General features: G+C 48.1%; 1 protein-coding gene across 15 annotated transcripts in view; it reads left to right on the plus strand.

Annotated features, from left to right (window-relative positions):
- NCOR1 (nuclear receptor corepressor 1) overlaps nt 1–25592 on the plus strand; it is a 1934049-nt gene that overhangs the window by 1025167 nt on the left and 883290 nt on the right. For all 15 annotated transcript variants that reach the window (XM_078679968.1, XM_078679976.1, XM_078679969.1 and 12 more), the window contains exons 24-25: nt 2961–3087; nt 16851–17058. In XM_078679968.1, coding sequence (XP_078536094.1) covers nt 2961–3087; nt 16851–17058 — 335 coding nt within the window. The remainder of the gene's footprint in view (nt 1–2960; nt 3088–16850; nt 17059–25592) is intronic.

Genomic DNA, 25592 nt, shown 5'->3' on the forward strand with positions numbered 1-25592 from the left:
TCTGCTGGCGGGGGTACCCCATGCCTGGGGGGACGGGGCTCCTCGTCCTGTCTTGGGACTCGGCTCCTGTGGGAGCCCCTGTTATGACCAGGCTGGTGGGGTCCTCTCGCAGGCCCTCCTTCCCCTTGGGTATATCTAGGGTATCTATTCTACGTGAAGGAATCTGCGGCTAGTAGTCTCTATCAGATGTGCGAGTTCCTTACCTTCGGTAACGATGTATCTGGTAGAGACGATTCTAGCCGCAGATTCCTTCACTGCCCGCCCTTCCTCCCTGTTCTGCGAGGACCTTTTGGCTTGGTCTTCTGCATTCACCTCCCTCTGGGTGGCTATGTCTTCAGTGCGTGCATTCTGTCGTCCTTTTCTGACGGGATGTTCGTCCTGTTTTTGTTCCTTCCTCCCCCTGTGAAGCTTTTGAAGGATAGGTTTGTAGGTACTTTTCTGCCTTAGTGCTTTTCTTTCCCCTTTTCATTGCTAGGGGTCCTAGCCCTTCTGCTATCCTGTAGGTTGGGGTCTTTTGGCTAGGCCCTTGCCATTGTTCCTTATGGGTGTTGTCACTTTCTTTGTGGGGCTGTCTTTGAGTCTTGTCGTGCCTTGTTGTCCCGGACTGGTTCCCCATCATTGTTATTGGTTGGGATTGTGGTTCTGTTATGTTATCATGACACTCTTCATATGGTCTTTGCCTTCGGGGGGGGGGGGGGGCTATTTTAGTACTGGCAGGGTTGCTGTTCAGGGCTGTGTTATTTTCTTTATTCGTTTCCCTGCCTTGGCTACTGCAGTGTTTGTCACTGCTCCTTATGGTGTTGTTTCTCACCATTCCTTTTTTGCTCTTTCGCACACCGTTCCTATACTCTCACACTTTTGTCTGATGGCTCCGCGTTGTGGTGCCCAAAAGTTCTCCGAAGAAAACTGACGTAGGCGCGCCGGGGTGGGACATATGTAACCTTGCTAATGTCACATGCGCGGTCGACGCAGGGGCGAAGTCGCGTGGTGCCCCTCCCAGGCGTGCAGGGAGGCTGTGTCAAAAAGATTTTACGGATCCAGTCTCACGCCTGGGGATAATTTACATGAAGGAACCTGTGGCTAGAACCGTCTCTACCAAATACATCGTTATCGAAGGTAACTAACGGCAGTACGACAGGCTATTACTGGAGACAGGAGAGGAGAAACTGTTAGTCAACTGGGATTTTCTGGGACATGTACCTCCTTGGTAGCCACACCTCTGGAGGTGGGCTAGGGAGCTTTGAATGTAGAGGGGACTTTTCTCATATTGGGAGAGGGCAGAATGGTGCATCCTGCGATAACCAGATACTGCACTGCCCTGGAAGTGGTCAACAGGAGGGAGGAATCCTGGTAGCTCACTGACTACCAACTGCATCCTATCTTGAGGGCAGTTGCTGAAGATAAATAAGTCACCCCTTCCACCTAGAACTCAGATCTCAACTGACTCAAAAGATAGACAAAAGAAGGACTGCCCTGCTGTAGCGTAGGACCAGCAAAAAAGTGGCTGTACAGATGAGGATCGCACCTGCTGCGTCTGGTGGCTAGCAGAGAGAGGGACTATGATGTGTCCTGCTCAAGTAGAAGCTGTCTGCAGAGTCCAGTCAGGCCAAGAGAACTCCAAGGGCTAGCCGACTTGTCTCATGTTTGCAGCACAGGTACACTACAGCTGAAGAAGCCTGCTGAGAAAAGTTTGTAGCACAAAGTCTCCAAGTTGCTATCACCGCCACTGTGTAGCACCGAGGACCAAGATCAGATGTACAGATTTTCACCTGAGCTTGCGGAGCCCAGGAGTGCTGTTGGAGAGTTGCCACGACCCTCAGAAGGAAACTTAGTGACCCAGGAAGGATTAGCTTGGTACCGTGATAACAACAGAATGGTAGTCCAGTGACATGTGGAATTCAGCCAGGCCAGAGAGAACTTGGTAGGATGCCAACCCTGCACCAGGACCCCCTCACCATCTTCATGGACCGAGGACTCCCTGCAGAAAGACTCTTGATGACAGTGTTGCTTCCACAGCATCCTTTTAGCATCTTCAGCATCCTTCTTCCCTTGCATCAGGACCACTTCAAAGTAATCCATTGCAACCAAGATAAAGTGCCTGAAACTGATGGACTGTTAAAGGAGTGCCTCCTGTGAAGGGAACTGTTCTTGAAGACCTTACCCGTCCCCCTGACTAGCTTGCCGCTGGAGTTGGTCACCCCAAATATGTTGAACATACGAGTGGATATTTACCAAACTTTTCTTTGAAAACTTTATTAAGTGGCTAATTTGTTTACTTTGCCAAGGCTTGTTTCCATTTTAGTGAAATTGCATTGATTTTATTATTGCTTTTAAAAACTAGATCTTCAGAACCCTCTGGTAGTTCTTTTTCGTTCTAATGTCTAAAATCTTATACAAATACATTCTATCAAGTGTTGTTGATTTCTTCAATGATTTTGATGCTATTTAAATGCTAAACACTTGTTGCTCTTTGTAAGCCTTGCTGCTCAGGCCCACAGTTAACTTGGGTTCAGCTAAGGGCTTGACAGACGAAATCTTAGTATCCTAAAGGGGTTGATAGATGTATTACACTGTGAGGTTGCTCTACCACACCGTATAATACACCCCATTTCCTTACATTTTCCATTCCTATATCCAAATTGTTCGTTCTATTTTTTTTAAATGTGCCAGTGGCATTCTGTTGGTTGAGCAAGTTGCCATTCTTTTCCCTATATTTACACGAATCATAATTATTCAGAGTCCCCACTGATCTATACACGCTTCTTAATATGAATACCTGCAAGTAGCAAATCTGCTGATGAGAATTGCATTTTACACCACCACACAATCATTAGCCTGTTTTCTTATTTGCTTTCTTCTCGCCTCTCACTACGTAAGTTCACCATTCTAAACTCTAATAAAATAATAGTCTGCAAAGAGGCATGTTTTCTGAATGCTTACATTTTGTTTTTTCTCGCTAGGGTTTTTATGGAGTCCAAGCCCTCGCTCTTGAACCCCCCTGGGAGTGTCCTTCTTGGGCCTGCTATGAAGCAAGTGCCGATGGATCTGCAGCAGCTCCACCATCGAGCTGCCATCATCCCTCCCATGGTATGTGCTGACTGGCTGAACATCCTTTGTGATTCTACAAATACACCCCCACAGGTTCCAGAATATTTCTATCTTCTGTTTGCATGCATCACTTAATAGACTCAAATGTGAAAAATGCTGCCTAAAATATGGTTCAATTTTGTGAAAGTCACCTCACATATGCATGCAATATTAAGCAAGAGTGGTTAATGAATTGTCAAAGTCCTCCTTTAAAGCTAACAGTTACATCTGAATTCTTAGAGGTATTTCCAAATGCTGATTCCTCACCTTTTGTCTATGCCCCAGACTTCAAACTGGATCCAGAAACGTTTGTGCCAATAGGTCCTGGACTGATGCAGTTTTATTTTGGGAATGACATGCGGAGCTTAAATAGGCTCCATTCCCGCATGATGACATAATTTCCCTACTTTCTGATCCCGAGCTAACTATAGTCTCTTTGAGACTGTTTTTACCTCAAAAGATTACAGTGTGTCTGTAGGAAGGTAGATCCCTGACTATGGTTGCCCCAACTTTTTGCCTGGTGTTTGCTGGTTTTCTGACTTAGTTGACCTGGGGCCCTGCTATTCAGGACCCCAGGCCCACTGCTCTCTCTGTAAAATGGATTCCATGTACCCTAGGTACATATCTAAATTGGATACTGAGTCACCTTATCAGTCCCTGTACAGTGTACCTTAGGTACCCAGGGCATAGGTGTACCCAGGGCCTACCAGGGGCTGCAGCATGTATTATGCCACCCCTGGCTGGCCATCCAAATCTGACACAACTGGCTGCTTGACAGCTGGGGCAAGGTGGTGTAATCACCCTTTGCTTTAGATATAGTATACCTATATCTAACCCTAAAAATGGACACACAGATCTCCTATCAGTCACTCCTATGGCAGGCCTTGACAATCCTGAAGGCAGAGTGCTTGGAATCGTGTGAGATAGTGCTCTGGCATGAGCTGAGCCTGTCTGCGGCTTTCGGGATCCATCCCTTAGCTGTTTCCATGATATCGCATACCATATACTCTTAAGTGCATTATAATCCTCACGGTTATATGCCAACTCTGGTATCGCTTTATCAAAACATGTCGAGTAAGGTGTCATACGAATTGGAATACTAACCCCTCGCCAATTCTGGCGACGGGGTTAGCATTCCACCCTTCTAGAGGGACACGACATGTATGTAACCTGTAACCCCGGTTAAAGTCAGACAGAGCCTTAGCATCCACAAAATGGATGCTGCCACCGAGACACAAGTCTGCCCTCCTGCTGCTGGGAGTCCTCCCAGAGCAGGAGGCAAGGACAAAGGGTTTCCTGCCAGGGGCGGTGCCAGCACCGTCCCAGACAGGGTTTTGTGTATTCCAGGTAGGCAGGGCTACAGAGGAAGGTGACTGCAAGTGGCACCCCGGTGCTCACTGTGCATAGGCCGGCTGAAACCAGTTCCAGGGGCACTCCAGCCCCTGGCCTGGGGAAAGCCTGCCAAAGGAGAGGGGTGTAACCACCCCCCTCCTGGTCCCACCCATAGGGCAGGACTTAGTCGCGTGCCAGCCCCCTTTTCCCAGATAAAGGTAGGAGCAGGCCCCCTTCCAAATTAGATCATCTTTGGAATCAAGACACGACTTTCTACGAAAGGACTTCAAGATTTCTTCTTCAAGATTCTCCCTTGTGACTAAGGAGTAGTCACCCGGCACCATCCTAAGAACACTGCGGTCTGCTGTAAGTCCTTCCTCCGGAATCCGACTGCCCAGCTCGACAAGACCCGGCTTCCCTGGCACCTCCGACCTCTACTCACCTCTACAGCCAAGCTGAGAACCGTGAGTGCGACGAGACCTCAAGGGACCGACTATTGCCAAGACTGCACGACTTCTTCACAGCAAGCCCGCCGAGTAATCTCCTGGCGAGTGCTTTGGGGTCCGAGAAGCCCCAACCCTGAGCAGCTCCAGCACCGAAGAGCAGCCCCCCAGCATCTCCACGATCGGCGTGGGGCCCTTCTGCTTTTTGCTGCTCACCGCGTTGTTTGGCTACTAGCCCGCTGGCTTGTGGCCTTCTGAACGACGCCCGACGACATCACTGCTGCTGGTCTGGTTGCTCCAGACTGGCTCTTGCTCCCTTCCAGAAGAGGAGCACCCCGGACCCTCCTGGTCCACTCAAGACGCCTTTTTGAGTCAACCGCGTGGGCTTGAATTAGCCAAGGCTTTGTTGCCCAATCCTGGGTCCTTCGACGCCGACAGCTTCACCCATCGTGGGACAGCTCGCCCCTCCATCCTGGTCGCCGACAACGCCTCCTGGTCCGTGAGATCTGCAGAGCACAGCGTCGCCCACTCACCTAGTCGAGGTGACTACCATCCGGTGCCCTCCTGGTGCCCCCTGACTACTGGCTAGTAGTCACGAACTTGGTCCCCTCTGCTTTCAGGTATCGTCCATCTTCAAGATCCAGGCTTGGATCCCTTCGAACTCTCTTCACTGGTCGCCTGCCAGCATCTTTCTTCCAGGCTCCTGGTTCGTCTACGAGGATTCCCGACGTCTTTTGAGACATATGCAGCTGCAGCCCCTGGGCTAGGTAACTTCGGCATTTCGGTGCACCAGCATAGCCTCACTATCCAAGGGTCAGGATCCACTGTCGTTTTCTCCCTACCAGGTCGGGTTCGCCCGTGAACACTAACTTTAACTTTACTAGCTATCATAGACTATGTCCCGCATCCCGCGTGAGAGTGCACACTCTGCACCCAAGTCCCCTGGGCCTCCTAGAAGTAATCTAACGATTCCATAGTCAAGTCCTAGCGATTCCAAAGCCTATTAGTACTGTACTTACCTGCTAGTAATTTCGCATTCCACTTTCAGAGTATATGGTTTTTCGTGCCCCTCGGGCATTTGTGTATACTGTGCTAACTTAAGTATTTTTATAAGAGTTTTGTTGTGTGCTTAGCTCCCTGTCTCATAAAGAGCCAGGGTAGTCTTGTTATAAATAAATACACTGTTTATTTTCATAACAACTTGTGTGGTGTCCTTTCACTGGGTGTTCAAGGGGTAATGTGATGGTAAAACAGCTGGCTTAACACGCCCTCTAGAGTCTTAGCCTTAGACTGCTCGTATCCACGCTACTAGGATAGCTGGTCTATAAGGTTGACTTACAACCAATCATCAATAAGGGTTGTTTGGACTGATATATAGTGATCACTAGAATAGTGAACACTGAACATCAGGCCAACTTCTCACAGTGTCACATCTCAATACCACCGGCTTTAAACTTTGCAAGGACTGTTGCAATGCAAGGAGATGTCTCTGACTGATCCTCATCAGGTTTGCCTGTTGTGCCTGGGGCCAAATCACAATTCTAAGGCTGATGTGACTGCGTGTTGATGAACCTTTAGGCCACATGGCACGACAAGGCGAAACGCCTTTGCTAAGCACCATTATATTCTTCATATAAATTGGTCCCATTCCGAAAGTTGATACAGAGAACTATCGTCGCCATGCTCCAAGTCATGGGGTAAGTTGAAGAAAGAAAACATAAAATCCAAGTGGGACTCTGCCTCTTTCTGCCACTCTTGTACTTCTGAGAAGGTGCTAGGGTGTCACTATACCTCCAGTTATTGCTCCTGAAGCTAGTCGACTTAGGTTGTTTTAGGAGAAGTTGCAAGACTGGATCTTGAGTTTCTGTGATAGTCTCTGTCATCAAGGCAGATCCAAGTGTTCTGAGAGGCCATGCCTTGACTGTTCAGATCCCTTCTGACTCCCTCTGGCGCGCCTGGTGGCCCCAAGGAGCGAGATGCCGTCCATCTGGGATAATGCCGGCGGGTGCGCCCTCAACGGTCGTTGAACCATCTGACATGTCCACTGGGCCTCTCACAACAGCGGGAAAGACTCCGACTCTGACTTTACCATTTACTCCATTTTCCGGATAATTAAAGAAGACTTCCTTGCTGCCGAAGGACAAGGTGTCCATTGTGCTCTCTGGGGCTTAGCCGATAAGACCTCTTCTAAGGCAGTGCTCAGTTTCCATTGTACAACAACCTGCAACGCTTTACATTCCAACTCAACAAGGAAGATCCCGTACAATGTATACATTGTTTGGCACAGATTCTGATAACTAGTATGAAGGCGGTGATGAAATTGGCCAACTTTACTGTAGGAACCTGGCTCTGTATATACTATACCAAAGTAAGGTATAGTGTGCACAGAGTCCAGTGAATTCCTAGAGGCTTACAGAGGCTCAAGTAAATAATACTAAAAGCACTATGTTCGAGGCATGTGGGCTGCTGAATTCATATCTGTGCATAGATCACCGCCTAGTGTTGGATCCGGATGATTGCTCTTTGTTGTCCTGGAAGAGTCTTCGAAGTATCACGAGATAGGTGACTCCTCCCCTGGACTACAGTGCGCATGGGCATCTTCTCCATCCTTAGATTGTTTTTTTCCGCCATTGGGTTCGGATGTTATTCCTATACTCCAACTTCGGAATCGAAACTAACCTACTTTCTAAGGCCAAAAGGCCTTCTACCTCGACGGTATTGTTCTCGTTCGGTACTCCTTAACTCGATCAAACTTTCCATCTCGATCCAGTCGGCGACGCGGGCCGTTGGGTCTTTTCGACGCCACGTGGGACTGCTGTCGATGGAAAGGAGTCCGTTCAAAAGGTGCCCACAATGCCACGCAAAATTCCCGCATACTGACAAACATACAGTATGCAACAGGTGTTTGTCGCCAGACCACAACGAGCAAACTTACCCAGCGTGGGCTAATTCCGTTCGAAGAAAACCATCCGGAATCGACGGGCCGCTAGGCAAGAGATGCAGCGGCAGGCACCGGAACCGGAGAACATCTTCGAGGACAAACACGACCTCCCTGAAGCGGCGGACTCGGAACTAGAAATCGTCACCGTTGAAGACCAGTCGGACTCCGATGACCAGATCACGCTGGGGCAAAAAGTGAGTACTCAGCCCCCGACCCCGCTTATCCCCAAAGAAAAGGCTCCGGTTGACGCATCGCCTAAAGGCCTTAGCAGAGATCGACAAGTTACTTCAGAAGCCCCGCCTTCCGGCTCAGCTCCGAAGCCAAAGACTAAGCCTTCGTATAAACCTGGCCCGAGTAACACTCTCTCAAAAAGGTTGTCGGCCCGAAAAAGGTTCTCAAACCGAAGGTCATCGACCCGAAGACGGTTGTCACCCAAAAATCGTCGAACCGAAGAAGGTTCTCGAACAAAAGAATGTCGGCCAACCCAAGAAAGTTATCGAGCTGAAGCCTGTAGAGCTGAAAAAGAGCTCTGAGCCACAGAAGGTCGTCGATCTAACGAAGATACTCGTCCCGAAGAAAAAGCCCATCGACACAAAAAAAGGCCGTCGACTCGAGCAAAAACAACATGCCGAAAAAGGTCGTTGAGCACAAGAAACAAGACAAACGTATCGAACCAAAGACTCCGGTCGATCCGAAACAAGTAGTCGATCCAAATAAGGTCGCCGGACCAAAAGAGACTGTTAAAATACCAAAGAACGTCGACAAGGACAAAGTTGTCGAACCGAAAAAGGTCTCAGAGCCTAAAACAGTCGAACCAGAAAAAGCTCTACGACCTAAGGCTCTTGACCCAAAAAGTCACGGACTAGTCACTAAGCCAAAAACATCGGCACCAAGGCCACGGACAGTTCAGGAAGAACTCTTTCATCCTGATCCTGTGAGTGAGCAACAGTCTAAACTGTACATAGACCCTGCAACAGGAACGCTTACAGTTTATCATTGAAAAAAGAGACCATTGGACACGGACACTCCTTCCCCTGTTCCTCCCAAAAAAAAAGACTTTGGTACATCTCCCTCAAGACCTTGTACTCCTCCTCCTTTCTATCCCAATATGCCTTTTATGCCTTACTCTTCTACACATTCACAGTATGATGAAGATGAGAACATGGGAGTAGATCCTCATGGCAATTTTGATGAGCCACAAGATCCTGATGCACAAGACAACCCATGGGATGACCAAAACGATCCATATGATCCACAGCCCATCCCAGACACGTCCACATACCCTACAAAACAGTCGCCTACTGACGACACCATTCTTTTCAATCAATTAATAGCAGCAAAATATCACAATGTGGACATGCACACTGACCCCATAGAAGAGGACTTTGTATTTGACACCTTTCCTACCTCTGAGAAACATGTCTGGACACTTCCTATGTTAAAAGGGCTACTTAAACATGCACCTGACATATTCAAAGATCCAGCCAGAGCGCGTGTACTCAATCCCAGAGTAGAGAAGAAATATAAGGCGGCCCCTTCAGTCCCTGCCTATATCAAATCCCAATTACCTTTAGACTCTCTCGTAGTGGCAAACGCCCGAAAGAGAGCCAACTCACAAACAGGAGATGCTCCCCCTCCTGACAAGGAGTCTAAGATCTTAGAGGCCTCAGGCAAGAGGGTGGTCTCACAAGCTGCAAATTCATGGAGGATTGCAAACACACAGGCTTTATTAGCACGCTATGATAGAGCGCATTACGATGAACTTGAAGGTTTGCTGCAACATTTACCAGAACCTTTTAAAGCTAAAGCTAACGACCTCATTCAGGAAGGCAATTCATAACTAATGCCTCTCTTAAATGTGCGCTAGATGCAGCTGATACAGCAGCAAGATCCATTAATACTAGTGTATTACTACGCAGGTATGCGTGGTTATGCATCTCTGGTTTTAAAAACGAGGTGCAATCCACAATCCTCAACCAACCAGTTAACCCAGATTTCCTGTTTGGCCCAGCAGTTGACTCAATCTTAGACAAAATGAAAAAAGATACAGAAAAGGCTAAATCTATGGGCGCACTTCAGTTTCAGCAAAATAGAGGTTCCTTTCGTCGCTCCTCCTATAGAGGCGCCGCAAGAGGCAACACATCACAGACTTCCTCTACATACAAGAGTAACACCCAGAGTACCTTTAATAAAGGCTCCAACAGAGGTGGTTATAGGGGAAACAATAACAAGGGCGGAGGACGTGGCGGCATTAACACCAGAGCCTCCACTGCCGCCAAACAGTGACTTTATCACACTCCCTCCAGACCACCCAACACCGGTCGGAGGCAGAATACAACAATTCCTACCAGTCTGGAAAGCCATTACCACAGACAGGTGGGTAAGACAAATTATCCAGTATGGTTACTGCCTGGAACTCACTTCTACTCCACCCAACATACCACCCAAACATCGTCCTATGTCCAAAGAACACATCACACTGTTACTACATGAGGTCGCGTCCATGCTAGAAAAGGGAGCCATAGAGCCAGTCCCTCTTCAACATCAAGGTACAGGAGTATACTCTCTATACTTCCTAATTCCCAAAAAAGATGGGTCCCTCATACCCATTCTAGACCTCAGACCGCTAAATCAATACATACTCTCAGAGCACTTCCATATGATTACTCTACAGCAAGCACTCCAGTTACTCCAGTAGAACGACGTCCTTGTTACATTGGACCTCAAGGACGCGTACTTTCACATACCTATACACCCAGCTCACAGAAAATACCTCAGGTTCACTATAGAAGGACAACATTATCAATCCAAAGTTCTCCCCTTCGGAGTAACTACAGCCCCAAGAGTTTTCACAAAATGCCTAGCAGTTGTAGCAGCACACCTCATAAGGCAACACATTTACGTGTTTCCATACCTCGACGATTGGCTCATAAAGGCCAACTCGTACGCGCAATGTGCAAGCCATACGTCCCAGACATTCCAGCTACTGCACAGTCTGGGGTTTTCCATAAATTACCCAAAATCACATCTACAGCCCTCCCACATACAGCAATATCTGGGAGCCACAATCGATACCTCAGTAGCAAAAGCATATTCAAATCCAGCCAGGATAGCTAATATGCAAACTCTCATACAAAAGTTTCAGCCACAACACTCCTTACCAGTTCGAGTGTTCATGGAGCTTATAGGCATGATGGCCTCCTGTATATTCATTGTCCCTCATACCCGACATCAAATGCGTCTACTGCAGGAATGCCTAGCAAAGCAGTGGAACCAAGCTCAAGGGCAATTAAAAGAACTAGTGTTGGTGAACAGTCGTGCTTACAAGTCTCTGCAGTGGTGGAGCCCACAAAACCTTTCCAAGGGACGACTGTTCCAAGAGCCGGTTCCACAAGTAGTACTAACAGCGGACGCATCACTGACAGGTTGGGGAGCCCACCTACTTCAATTCACAGTTCAAGGGCTCTAGACAAAAACAGAAAACAGTGCACATCAACCACCTAGAGTTGCTAGCAGTATTTCTAGCACTGAAAGCTTTTCAGAAGTACTTGTACAACAAGACTGTGTTGATCCGGACGGACAACATGACTGCCATGTATTACATACAGAAGCAGGGAGGGACACACACTCCACAGTTATCTCACCTAGCACAGAGCATATGGAGGTGGGCCATTCCAAAGGGCATCTTTCTCCTAGCAGAACACCTGCCGGGGAAAGACAATCAGGTAGCAGATCTGTTAAGCAGACACAGCCTGCAGCTACACGAACGGGAGACTCACCCTCAAGTCCTCCAACCATTCTTCCAATAATGGGGGCATCCAGAGATAGACCTGTTTGCCACAAAAGAAAACTCAAAATGGCAGTACTTTGCGCCAGGTTCCCTCATCCGTTGTCACAGGGCAATGCGATATGGATGAACTGGTCAGGCAGATTTGCGTACGCTTTTCCACCAGCCCCACTGATTCTGCTGGTGGCACGCTAACTGCGCCAACAGTCACTCACAATGATCCTGGTTGCTCCCACATGGGCAAGACAACCATGGTACACAACGTTCCTAGAACTCTCAGTGGTTCCCCACCAAAGACTGCGCCTCTCGCCACATCTTTTAACTCAGAACCATGGAGAAATCAAGCACCCAGATGCCAATCAGATGAACCTAGCGATCTGGCTCCTGAAGTCTTAGAGTTCGGGTACCTTAATTTGCCCCCTGATTGCATGAACATTATCAAGGAGGCGAGACGTCCAACTACTAGTGCATGCTATGCAGCTAAATGGAAGAGATTTGTAATTTATTGCAAAAATAACCAAATCAACCCATCCAAAACATTATCTGTTACCTGTTGCATCTTCAAAGATGCAATTTGGCATACTCTTCCATAAGACAACATCTTGCTGCCATTGCAGCTTACCTCCAAAACAACACATGTCTTTGTTTAGAATACCCCCAATCAAAGCTTTTATGGAAGGACTTAAAAGAATAATCCATCCAAAGCACCCACCTTCACCCACCTTCACCAGTCTGGAACTTTAATATAGTACTTACCAGCTTATGGGACCTCCGTTTGAACCACTACATTCATGTGAATTACAATTTCTAACTTGGAAGGTGGCATTTTTGATTGCCATTACCTCCCTCAGGAGAGTGAGTGAGCTACAAGCATTAATCATTCAAGAACCTTTCATGTAAATACATAACAATAAGGTAGTGCTTCGTACTAACCCTAAGTTTATGCCAAAGGTTATATCCACTTTCCATATCCAATCAGTCCATAGAATTGCCAGTTTTCTTCCAAAACCCGCAATCAGTGGCTGAGAGAGATCTAAACACGCTAGATGTGAAAAGAGCTCTGCTATATTATGTTGACAGAACCAAATCCTTCAGAAAAACAAAGCAACTATTAGTTGCTTCTGCACCACAACATAAAGGGAATTCCATCTCAAAATCAGGAATAGCCAGATGGATAGTCAAATGCATTCAGATATGCTACCATAAAGCTAAACGCACTCGAACAGTTCCCCCAAAAGCACACTCAACGCGTAAAATGGGGGCATCCATGGCTTTCCGAGGAAACATTCCCCTAGAAGAAATATGTAAGGCAGCTACATGGTCTACCATACACACTTTCACTAAACACTACTGTGTAGATGTACAAGCAAAGCAGCAAGCTGCTGTAGGCCAGGCTGTCCTTAAAACTCTTTTCCAAACTGCTGCAGCTGACCACCGCTAGAGGAGATACTGCTATACAGTCTATGCACAGATATGAATTCAGCAGCCCACTTGCCTCGAACGTAATATGCTACTTACCAGTATGCATCTGTTCTTGGCATGTAGGGCTGCTGACATTCTTATCGCCCACCCTCTTCCCCGGTGCCTGTCACAGCTGCAGGACTTTTTCTACATACATTTACATGGACATCTCTTACTTTTCTATACTCCATCTTTGCCACAATGGCGAAAAACAATCTAAGGATGGAGAAGATGCCCATGCGCACTGTAGTCCAGGGGAGGAGTCACCTATCTTGTGATACTTCGAAGACTCTTCCAGGACAACAAAGTGCAATCATCCGGACCCAACACTAGGCTGCAATCTATGCACAGATATGAATGTCAGCAGCCCTACATGCCAAGAACAGATGGATACTGATAAGTAGCATATTCCTTACGGTAGTGTGATCGAGCAGTTAGGCTTATCAGCGGGCTGTGTTAAGCATTGATTGCGCACACTCAGACTGAATCCAGACCAATTGTTTTGTATATAAAATTATTTGGTTATTTTATTTTCTAGAACCAAGAAATACTCAGTTGCAGGAAAGAAACAGTTTTCAAAGTAGTAATACTTTCAAATATGCAATAACAACCTTTTGCAAGGCAGAAGGAATGCTCTAAAGTCTCAAATACTTTGTTTTTTTGTCACTCAGAAACAATAGCACTTAGCAATGGGAAAGTTAGACAGTTGTATGCAATAGATATAATACAATGCAATCCTATGGGAGGAAAACTGTGTTATGCATTTGGAGGTAAGTACTTGACTTACAATCTCAGTCTTTAGGGGTTTGAACCAACACTGGGTAAGGTTCAGTTTAGGGTAGATACTGCGCCACCAGTGGCACTGGGGCGACAGGGTGCAAAGGTCACTGGGTGTAGGTGTGAAGCACCTCCACCCCAAACAGCTTTTGTCGTTGACCCACGATAGCACAAGCGGTACCAAAGGGGGTGGTGATGGACAGAGCATCTGAACCAATCAAACACTCACACCCAGTCAAAAGATCTGGGTTTGATCCATCACGTTCTTTAGCCCACTCTGCCACCCCAGTTCAGACATGGCTATATTCCAATCAGTCTGACCCTGTGCCTCATGGGAACAGTCCAGCCCGAACTGCCAAGCCATGCCTTCCCTGGACCGGAAACAAACTTCCGAGGACCGGTTTCTGGCACTACAGCCGTCTTCAGCCCGGCTTGCTAGAATCCAGTGGCAAAGTGAGCAAGGGACTTATGGTGGCCAAAAGCGGTACAAAAGGGGGTGGTGATGGACGGAGCATCTGAACCAATCAAACACTCACACCCAGTCAAAAGATCTGGGTTTAATCCATCACCGTTCTTTAGCCCACTCTGCCACCCCAGTTCAGACATGGCTATATGCGAATCAGTCTGACCCTGTGCCGCACTCTGCCACCCCAGTTCAGACATGGCTATATGCAAATCAGTCTGACCCATTCTGTCCATCAACTGTGTTTTTTGCAATTTTCACCCCGAGTGGGCTGGGTATGCTCAGACGTGAGTCCCAGGCTCTCCACACCACTGGAGTCAAGCTATCCAGGCTGATGAAGGCTGATAGCCAGAAACCGGTCCTTGGATGCTTGATTCCGGTCTGGGAAAGACATGGCTTGGTAGTTCGGACTGGACTGTTCCCATGAGGCACAGGGTCAGAGCTGATTTGCATATAGCCAGTGTCTAACCCAGGGTGGTGTTGAGTGCAAAAAAACAATGGATTTAGGCCCAGATCCTTGTACTGGGGTGAATGTATGACATTGTTCTACATTCTGTCCATCAACTGTGTTTTTGTATCTTTTTGTTGGCCTTAGGACTCTGAGCCCTTTACCACTGCTACTATTATTATTATTATTATAGAGGCTTTTGTAGCGCGCTCTATTACTAAAAAGTATAGTATCCTGGCGCGAGAGAAAAGGGAGACAGATCATATTACATGCGGAGTTAGAGAGACATCCATTAGGCAGTGATGGTAAAAAGGTGGGTTTTAAGGCCTTTCCTGAACGCCATGATGGATGGGGATGTTCTCAAAAGAAGCGGAAGAGTATTCCAAGCTCTCGCTGCTCTGACGGAGATGGATTGGCCGCCGAGCCTGCTATATTTAAACTTTGGCACAGTCATTTGGTGGAGGTTGCTTGATCTAAGAGGGCGATTGGGAACATAAAGGGAAAATCTTTTTCTCAGATAAGCTGGACCCGTTTGATGAAGTGCTCGGTATGCTAGCACGAGGATCTTAAATAAGATCCTTTGAGCAACTGGGAGCCAGTGAAGATCTCTGAGGGGTTGACGGACACTAGATCTTCTGGGTATGTTGAACAGCAGCCTAACCGCGGCATTTTGAATTACCTGGAGGCGGTGGATCAAATAGGCTGGGAGTCCGCAGTAGAGGGCATTCGCATAATCCAATCTGGATAGTATGAGAGCGCGAATGACCGTCTCCTTGGCCTCTCTCGGGAGCAGAGGGAGAAATCTGCGCAGGGTTTTGAGGGCTACCCAGTGCTAACATGCATGTGTTTGTCCCCTAAAGCATGGTGACATTGACGTATACATAATTGACATTAGTGTACCTGTAAGGCCCTTGTAAAGTGGTATGCCATATACTCAGGGCCTGTAATCTAAATTCTACTAGTGGGCCCTCAACACTGGTTGTACCACCCACACAAGTAGCCTTTCAAACCTGTCTCAGGCCTGACATTGCAGGGCCTGTGTCTGCCACTTAGACTTGGCATTTAATACCTTTTGCCAAGCTTTACACTCCCCTTTTATTACACATAGGTCCCCCCTAAGGTAGACCCAAGGTAGCCCTAAGGGCTGGGTGCTGTGTAAGTAAAAGGTAGGAGATGTACTTAAAATTTTAACATGTCCTGGTAGTGACAAACTGTAAACTAGTTTTCTTTTACAACTGTGAGGCCTACTCCTCCATTCGGCTAGTTTGGGAATTCCTGAAAATACTTTAAAGCTGTAATTCCTGATTAGTTAAGAGGAGCTAGGTCATGTTTCATATCTTTAGAATGGTAATGATAAATCCTCTTTAGTGGTAAATTTGATTTTGACATTACTATTGTGTGCCTGCAGCCTGTCTCCAATGCGCATCTGGTCTGAGTGTCAGCTACACTTTGTGTATTCCCTCTAGACAGCCACAAACACAAGAAGGGTGGGTCTGACAGAGAACTCATCTGCTTTCTGATAGCCTTCCTGGGCAGAAAGGGGGAGAGAGACCTCACACTTGTATCTGAATAGGCTCAGGGGGACCTGCACGAGTCTCTTAGCCGGCCTGCCCTTCTTCGCGAACTGAACTTTGGATTTACCTCGGTCCCTAGCAACGTCAAGTAACCTTTTAACGCTAGAGACTTCAAAGCACTGTTTTTGCATTTATTCTTTAAAAATTCATATCTACTTCTACTGATTGGATTTTTGTTGTTTTCGTCTTGTTTTACTCATATAGATATTCTGTATTGGCTAACCCTGTGTGGAGTCTTTGTATTGTTTTCATTGTGTGTCTGTGTATGTTGCACAAATACTTTACACATTGCCTCTGTAGTTAAGCCTGACTACTCTGTACCAAGCTATCAGAGGGTAAGAACAGGTTATCGTTTAGTGTTTATCTAGCTTACCCTGTCTAGGATTGTTGTCCCTACTTGGACAGGATGCACTCCTCTGCCAACTAGAGACCCAATTTCTAACATGTATTCATAGAAAAAGTAAATTTGTCAGTCTCTGCGCATTAGATAAAAGCTCTATCAGGATACCAAATGTTTTCATGTTTTGCCTTCCATAGATGTCCTATGGCCCATGTAATGTTCCCATGGGGACTACTGCTGGAGGATCAATGAGTGGCTATACTCTCTTTCAGCGTCACATTAAGTCTGTGCACGAAACGGCCATGCTGGATGAACAGCGTCAGAGGCAGGATCATCTGGACACAGACTGCAGACGAAGTGCTAGTCCTCGCAATAACTCTAAAAGCCCCGGTATGGAGTGGGAAGGTAAGTGTTTTCACATTTGCAGAGTATTTGCAATGGTTGGGACACATTTTTTAGGTTAATAAAAATTGCTCCTCGTGAAGGATCATGTATATTACCAAATAGACTAAAGCTGTCACAAATTATATTTGACATCAGCATTTACGTTGTATTTATAGAATAGTTTGTATCCCAAGCTGTCAAACCTGCAGGGCATCATCAGACTTCATCGTAGATTGTTTTCTCTGTCATCTGGTTCTTTAATTGTCCCAGCATCCTGTGCAGAAGGGTTGGCTCACGGGTGGAAAGCTGGTTTGGCACCCTAGGGATAGGCCTGGTGTGTCTGGCTTCTAGAACTATGAACCCCCACATAAAAAAACTCTTGCACAAGAGTGGAGAGAGTGTTTTGTATTCTAGCTAGACCTTGGAGTTTTGAGGTGGCAGCCATGGACAACTGGCAGGAGGAACTTCCTGATGCCCTCTTGGACTAAGGACTCTGCCTACAGTTGTCCCCAGGGCCAGCGGGTCTCTCTCCAGGAATCTGGTCAGTTTAGAGCCCTAAGGACAAGTTGGCGTTAGAACTCGAGTTAAGTGCCCACACAGGATATAAGCTCCAGAGGACAAAGAAAGGAGAAAAGATGGCACAGGGAGTCAGTGGAACCAGCTTCTTGCAAAGTGTGCTTCCTTAGAGGCCAAGATGCCTGAGCAAAAGGCTCCAAAGTGGCTAGGGTTCACCATCAGGAGCATAATGAGCCCACAACTGCGCCAAACTGTCCAACAGAGCCCAAGATATCAAAGGGTGAATGGGCAAGCCTTGCCCTCCCACCTCCTCCCAAAAATAGAAAGGGGCTCCATCTCCGGGACCGCAATGCTACGACAACCGGGGGAGTGCGGCTGCGCACCTCTCAAGCAGCAAGAAAGGTAAACATGACCGAATCTCTGGGTCCTGATGCCATCCGAGCAGGATGAGTCAGTTGACCTGCCCTAAGAGGAGAAAAGGGGCCCATGACCCCATCTCTGGGCCCCTAATACTGCAGTGCTTGCACAGCTGTGGTGGGCCTGTTTCTGGGGGGAGCTGTGACCACCACAAGGTAGAAATCCTGCCCGCATGGGGCCAGTAGGTGAGTAGAGTGTTGCCAGCTACATTGCCGGCAAAGGAAAATGGCAGCTGGGCCGGGCCAGCAGAGGGGTGGGCTCCCCGAGCTGTCCTCAACCACTATAGCCATGTGGGGTGCCTGTGTCCCCAAAAACAAATAAAATAAATGGGGAAGCTGCGCTTCACAAGGCCATCCAGCAGCAATAAAAAAATGCTGCTGAAACCAATTATTCAGCATTCACACTCCCGTGAGGGAGCACCCCTTAATGCCCTGCAGGCTGTTTTTGACCCAAGTTTCGCCCTGATGTGGTGTCCTTCAAATGACAGGGGCACTACCAATAAGCAGAGGAGAGTATTGGGGATGAGGGTGGGACGGCAAGAGTACAACTCCTCCCCCCAAAGGAAGTTTTCAAAATGCACTGCCCATAATTTGCAGGATCAAAGACGTGAGGGAGCACCCTATAATGCCCTGCGGAGCTGTTTTAGACCCAAAGTTTGCCCTGACATGATGGGCTCCAAACCGCAAACCCCAATTGCGACTTTCTGCCTGTAAACCAAGCAAAGTTTGTTGTGTAGCCTAGGGGTGCAACAACCTCAATTTGGTTGAGCTTATGGCTACATGTTTGTGGCTTAAGTTTAAGAAAATATTACAGACCGCTTTATATTTGTACAAAGATTTATTTATGTTGTTTACAAAGCAGTAATGATTATTCCTGAAAGGCGTCAATACTTTATTAATTGTAATGTGTGAGCATGGTTGCAGATGGTTTATGGTGATTGAAGTCAGTGATGAAATTAACTATTATGATATGTGATCTGATAGAGACTTGTAGCTGCAAATTCCTTACTTTAGAATATCCATAGACATACTGGATTCAGAAAATTTTGGAGGAGTTCTCCTGCATGCCGGTAGGTGGCATAGTCTGTGCCGCAAGTGTCATGCACGGTACCTATATAAGCGCCACCTCTGCATGTGATGTCCGTTTTTTTCTTTCCGTGCCATATGGGGCTGAACTGGTGTAAGCTATCCCATAATCACTTTTTGGCCTGCTTTTTTTTTACATTTTGTCGAGCTTTAAAAAAAATAAACTTTCTCTTGGTGTGAGGTCATGTCACCCAAGAAACCACCTGGTTCCAAACCCTGTGTGGGCCTGTAACAGGCAAATGTCGGTAACAGATCCACATTTGGTGTGTTCATGGTGTTTGGAGTGTGTCCACAACTCCAAGACCTGCAAGGTCTTCCGCGCCATGCATCCCAAGGCGCTGAGGGAGTGCTCTCTCAAGGTCCTCGCTGCCTGGCAACCATTGACTTTGCAACAACAGAGGTTCAGTTCATGCAGAAGATCCCAAGACTGTTCACTGAGCCCTTCCTGACAGTCATAAGCGCACTCCAAGTCTTATTTGAACGTGGGTAAGTCAAACAAGAAGTTGAAGAGGCCTTCAACTAAGCCATGTCTGTCGAAGTATCCTGACAAGACCCGGGAGTGTTGGCACTCCAGGCCCCGCGAGTCGGCCACACCTGAATCTTGGTGTGCTCTGCATAACCCTGATTTTTCAATAGCCAAAGTGACCCGGCCAGCTGAAGGAGTGCTAGGAGGCCATTCACCTTATATTTGGGCAGCCTCGCTCCTCTGGAACTCTTTTGGCCCCCATAGGCACAGTAGGGGCCCCTACTGGACCCACACTGGTGGGTTCGCCCTTGCAACATTCGGGCTCCATGGATTCCATGTTGAACCCCATGCATAGCACCGGCGAGACAGACATTCCGTGGCACCCGCTCCAGTGCCGGCGCGCCTAGGCGGCGCTTCCCCCATTGTTATTCCTGACTCCGACACGTAGTCGGTTGGGGAATGTCAGACATCGACTCTGGTGCCACCCGAGTCCTTGCTTCCCGATGAAGAGCCAATGCCTTGTTTGTTTGACAGTCCTTGAGAGTGAGGCAAATGAGTGGGCTCCATGGCCCCTTATGGTTTCCAGCTGCCAGAACAGGAACAGGACATCTGGTAAGAGGAACTGGCAGAGGCCTGTGGGTTATATACCTCACCCAACACTGGCCTGATCTCTCCTCCTACTGTGGCTAAGGAGGAAGGAGACTCTTTCGCAGTGTTGGTGCGTAGGGTGACTGAGTCCTGGACTTTACACTAACCCAAGTGGCAGTCAAGACAAACTTCTTGACTAGGGTGCTCAAGCCAGGACTCTCCCCTTTTGAACCCCTACTCCCCTTCAGTGAAACCGTTACAGAAATCTGTAAGAAAACAGACTTTTGTAAATTTACCCTGACTTTTAGTCCCCATTTTGACTACTATGTGCTGGTGTAATGACTCTGAAATGCCCTGAGCCCTGCTTAACAGGCCTCAATGCATGTGCACTGATTATTAAAATGGTGTATACTTAATTGGCGTGTCCCCAATTGGTGTAGCCTAACTTACTTGTGCGTCCCTAGTATATGGTACCGGGGTGCCCAGGGCCTATAAGTTAGTGCCCCCCAGGGACTGCAGCACTTGTTGTGCCACCCAGAGAGCGACAATGTAAAAGATGTCTCGCAGTCTACCACTGCATACTGAAAGGGTAGTTTTAAACTGCTAACTCAACTTTGCCATTTAAGATAATAGCAAAGCCCAAATACCCCTTTCTAATATATATAAGTCACCCAGAAGGCAGGCCTAATGAGCCAAAAGGCATGATGCTTTATGTTGAAAAGTGGGACATGTTTTTTTTTTTTTACATGATCCAACAGTAAGAAACTTAAATTGTTGTTAATACTGTGGAAAGAGTAGTAGCCGCATGGGCAAGTGCAGAGTTACAGGATGGCATCCCAGCCCTGTTAACTTCTCTACAGGCTGGCACTGGGGACAGGGGAGAAGAAGCCGGTTGTCTTACCCTGTGGGCATTTTGGGAACATAAATAGGGCGCCCCCATGGAACTCACAATTCTGAACTTGACTGACTTGGAAGGAGGACCGAAGGAGGACTGCCCTGCTGCACCGAGGGACCGGCAAGGAGATGGCTCCTCAACCCTAAGGGAGATGCTCAGTTGTTGAATGGGAGAACAGTCCTCCAAGGGTTTGTGGAAGTTGTTCATCTTCTGGACGAGATGTTTCATGTGATTGTTGCGGTGCAAGCCACCAGGCAGGGTTTGGTGCTATTTTTGGTGCAAGACCTCTGTTCTCACTACCTTAACTCTTCTTGTCCTTCCTTCGGTTCCCAGTAGACGACTCCCAGTTCCTGGTGTCAATGGGGCCCATAAATACTGAATTTATGGTAGCTTAGTGGATTGTAGGGTGGTTTATGATGGGCTATTTACCCCTGGGGTGACTACATCCAGTTCCTGTGGAGAGTGGGCATAATCCTGACCCAGAGTTCCTAGATTTACCAAATCCAAGATGGTGAAACCCTTTCTCGATTGTCCACTTCAGGTGGCCCAACTTTGGGGTGTGCCAAGCATGAAAGTGTGATGCCTTCCGACTATCTAATTTTTCCACCTGTTATGTGCCAAATGGTCCTCAAGGCAGGGGGTGGCGTCCACTAGGTATGGGTTATGCCAGGGTCGCATAGCAAAGGTGGCAAGAGCTTTGAAGCTTCTGGCCTTGATATGCCAAATAACTAGCCATCCTGCTGGAGGAGATGTTACTGCCTTCCTCCGGAGCAGGCATTGTTTTCTGGCTCATAGAGCGCGGACTCTCACCTACAGGGGTCAGAAACCGGTCCCTGGTAATAGGCTGTACGATACCAGTCAGCCAGCACACTTGAGGACTCAAAGGTTTTCAGGGGACACTGGAAGCATGTCATAATAGGTCTAATACTGGCATCAGTATAGGTTTATTGAGTCAAGTTGTTTGATACCAAACACCATTATTTTCTGTGCAGCCATTACGTAGCTGGGTAACTTGTAATGTCCAGTGCCCAGTGTAGGAGACTGGGGTCTGCGATCCTATGGTCACCCCAGATTTTTGCTTTTTGCTTCACTGGTTTACGACTTTCTCTGGCTGTGGGCCTGCTAATCAGACACACAGCCTAGCTGTTCTCTCCCTAAATTGACAACCATGTACTTTAGGTGCATTTACCAATTGGTACTGGCCCACCTTATCAGTCCCTGTACAGTGTACCTTAGGTATCCAGGGCCTAGGTGTACCCAGGGCCTACCAGGGGCTGAAGCATGTATTATGCCACCCCTGGCTGGCCATCTAAAACTGACACAACTGGCTGCATGACAGCTGGGGCGAGGTGGTGTAAACACCCTTTGCTTTAGATATAGTATACCTATATCTAACCCTAAAATGGACACATATATTCCTATCAGTCACTCCTACGGCAGGCCTTATCAATCCTGAAGGCAGAGTGCTTGGAATTATGTGAGATGGTGCTCTGGGATGAGCTGAGCCCATCTGCAGTTGCGGAACCAAGTCCTAATAGCTGTTCCATGATAACGCTATACCATATACTCTTAAGTGCATTATCAACCTCGCGGTTAAATGCTAACTCTGGTATAACATTATCAAAACATGTCGAGTAAGGTGTCATACGAATTGGAATACTACCCCCTCGCCAATTCTGGCGACGGGGGTAGCATTCCACCCTTCTAGAGGGACACGACATATATGGAACTGTGAACCCCGGTTACAGTTAACTCGAGCCTCAGCATCACAAAATGGATGCTGCCACCACAGACACAAGTCTGACCTCCTGCTGCTGGGAGTCCTTCCAGCGAGGGCGGCTTGGACAAAGGGTTTCCTGCCTTGGGAGATGCTAGCACCACCCCAGACAGGATTTTGTGTATTGGGTAGGATAGGCATGAAAGGAATGATACATGCCTGGGGCACACAAGGTGCCCTGTGCATACACCGGTTCAAACCAGTTGCTGGGGCACTCCAGCTCTGGCAGGAAACCGGACAAAGGATAGGGGATGTAACCACCCCCCTTCCTGGTCCCACCCAGGGGAGGGACCTAGTCAGTAGTGCAGCCCCCTTCAGCAGGATAAAGGTAGGAGCTGGTCCCATTCCAAATTAGATTAATCCTGAACTACTCTACAAGAAGAAACTCTGGACTTCGACGTTCTGCTCCACAGAAGACTGAAGAAATCTCCCTTGTGGGCAAGGAGTGTCCACCCTGCAACTGCAGGCACCATCAAGCGTCCAGCGGCTTCATTTTGTCGTCTTCCCTCGAGGATCCAGACTTCAGAGCCCGACGAGACCCGGATTCCCAGACCTCTCCGACCTCAACCTACATCTGCAGCACAACTGAGATCCGTGAGTGCGACGAGACACGTGGGACCGACCATCTTGAAAGAAACTGCACTTCGCTTCCAGCACGACTCCCGAGGTAAACTCGACCAAGTTCTTTGGGGACTGAGAAGCCCCAGCCCTGAGCAGCCCCTGCACCGAAGATCAGCCCTCCAGCATCCACGAGATCTGCGTGGGGCCCTTCTGCTTGTCTGCTGCTCGACGCGTTGTCTGGTCAATTGCCGGCTGGCTAGTGGCCTCCTAGACGACGAACCTTTGAATCTTTGCTGCTGGTCGGGTTGCTCCAGACTGGCCCTTGCTCCCTTCCAAGAGAGGGGCACCCCGGACTCTCCTAGTCCGCACCAGACGTCTTTTCCACTCACTGCGTGGGTTGCCTTTGCCAAGGCCTGTTGACTCCAATTCCGGATCCGACACCGCCGACAGCGAGAGCCTGCGTGGGACAGCTCGTGCCTCCATCCTGGTCCTCGAAGACACCTCCTGGTCCACGTGGCTGCAGAGTCAAGCGCCCACTCTTCACCTGATTGCGACGACAGCACCTGGTTCCTTCCTGGTTCCACACCGGTCCCTGGCTAGTGACTTTGAACACTGTCCCCCTCTGCTTTCAGGTCCTCGTCTTCACCGATCCACCCTTGGATCGCACCAGACATCTTCTTCCTGGTCGCCTGCAGCATCTTTTCTTTCAGGCTCCATTGACTTCAACGCTAGAACGCGACACACTTTGGCACCTATGCACCCGCAGCCCGTGGGTGAGGTAACGAGAGCATTTCGGGGCTCAAGGGTAGTCTAACTGTCCTAGTGTCCAGTTCCACAGTCGTTTTAGTCCTACCTAGTCAGGATTGTCCGTACTCACCTTTAACTTGAACTATACTGTCCATAGACGTTGTTACGCATCTCGCGTGTGAGTTCACACTCTGCACACGCGTTCCGTGGGCCTCCTATTACTTACCTAGAGTTAGTGTAGCGTGGTCCCATCGATCCTACAGCCTCTGGACAGCTCCATTCCTTTTATCGACTTTCACATTCCACTTACTTAGTATATGGTTTGTCGTGCCCCTAGGGCACCATTGTAATTTTGTGCAACTTGTCGTATTTTTCTTAAGAGATTGTCATGTGCTTAGCCCTCTGACCTCATAAAGAGTTCAGAGGTGTTATTAATAAATATACTGTTTATTTTCATAACAACCTGTGTGGTGTCCTTGCTTTTATCTGGTATTCAAGGGGTTATATTGTGGTAAAACAGCTGGCTTCACATGCCAAAAGAGTTTAGCCTAAGACTGCTTTGTCCATGCTACCATTAGGGTAGCTGGTCTATAAGGTTGACTTACAACCAATCACCATAAGGGTTGTTTGGACTGATACAAGGTGATCACTAGAACTAGTGAGCATCATATATCAGGCCAACTTCTCATACCCAGTACATACCTTTAACATGCCTGCTTGATCACTTTCATTGTCCTAATAATGGTACTAGACTTCACAAGGGCATACCTGCTCATGTAGATATGCCCTCACATGTCTTATAATGCACCCTGCCTTGCAGTAACCTTGCACGTCGGTAGGTGGCAGTGGTCGACTCTGCGTCGGCTGACTTCTACTGTGTCTACTTAGTCACCGCCCCTGTGGGCTGACGTTAGTTCTTTCTTTTTCCACGCCAGCCCGCGCAGATCTGTAGAGAGTGGTACCCTAGCCACTTTTTAACTAACAGTTTTTTAAAAACTTTTTGTCAACTACTTTTCGATTCGTTTGACTCCTGGTGCACAGGGATGTCACATCGGCGGACCAGCTTCAAGCCTTGTGGCTCCTGCCACAAGCTTATGTCAGTGACGGACCCACATCTAGTGTGCCTCTGGTGTCTGGAGCGCGACCACAACCTGAAGTCGTGCTCCGACTGTCAGGTCATGGCCCGAAGTCTTTGCGGGAGCGGCCCCAAAAGCTTCTGAAGGCCCAGCAGTCGGCTCCGTGCAGCTCGAGGTCCTGGTCGAGAGGAGTTCGCTGGATCGGTCATGGAGCCATCACCACCACTTCCTTGTCGAAGTCTTCGTCTTTGGGTAAGTCAAAGCACAAGAAAAAGGTTAAGAAGCATCGTCGCTCTTCGCCTTCTTCATGTCTTTTGGCCAACGAGATGAGGGATGCGGCTAGTCGTTGTCATTCGGATGTCCACGGAGCCTGCTGGGCCGGCTCAGAGCTTTGCCCCCTTTCCATGAGCCTTGCCCAACTTTGTAC

Source organism: Lissotriton helveticus, chromosome 3_1 (genome assembly GCF_964261635.1).
Source record: "Lissotriton helveticus chromosome 3_1, aLisHel1.1, whole genome shotgun sequence".
NCBI lineage: Eukaryota > Metazoa > Chordata > Amphibia > Caudata > Salamandridae > Lissotriton > Lissotriton helveticus.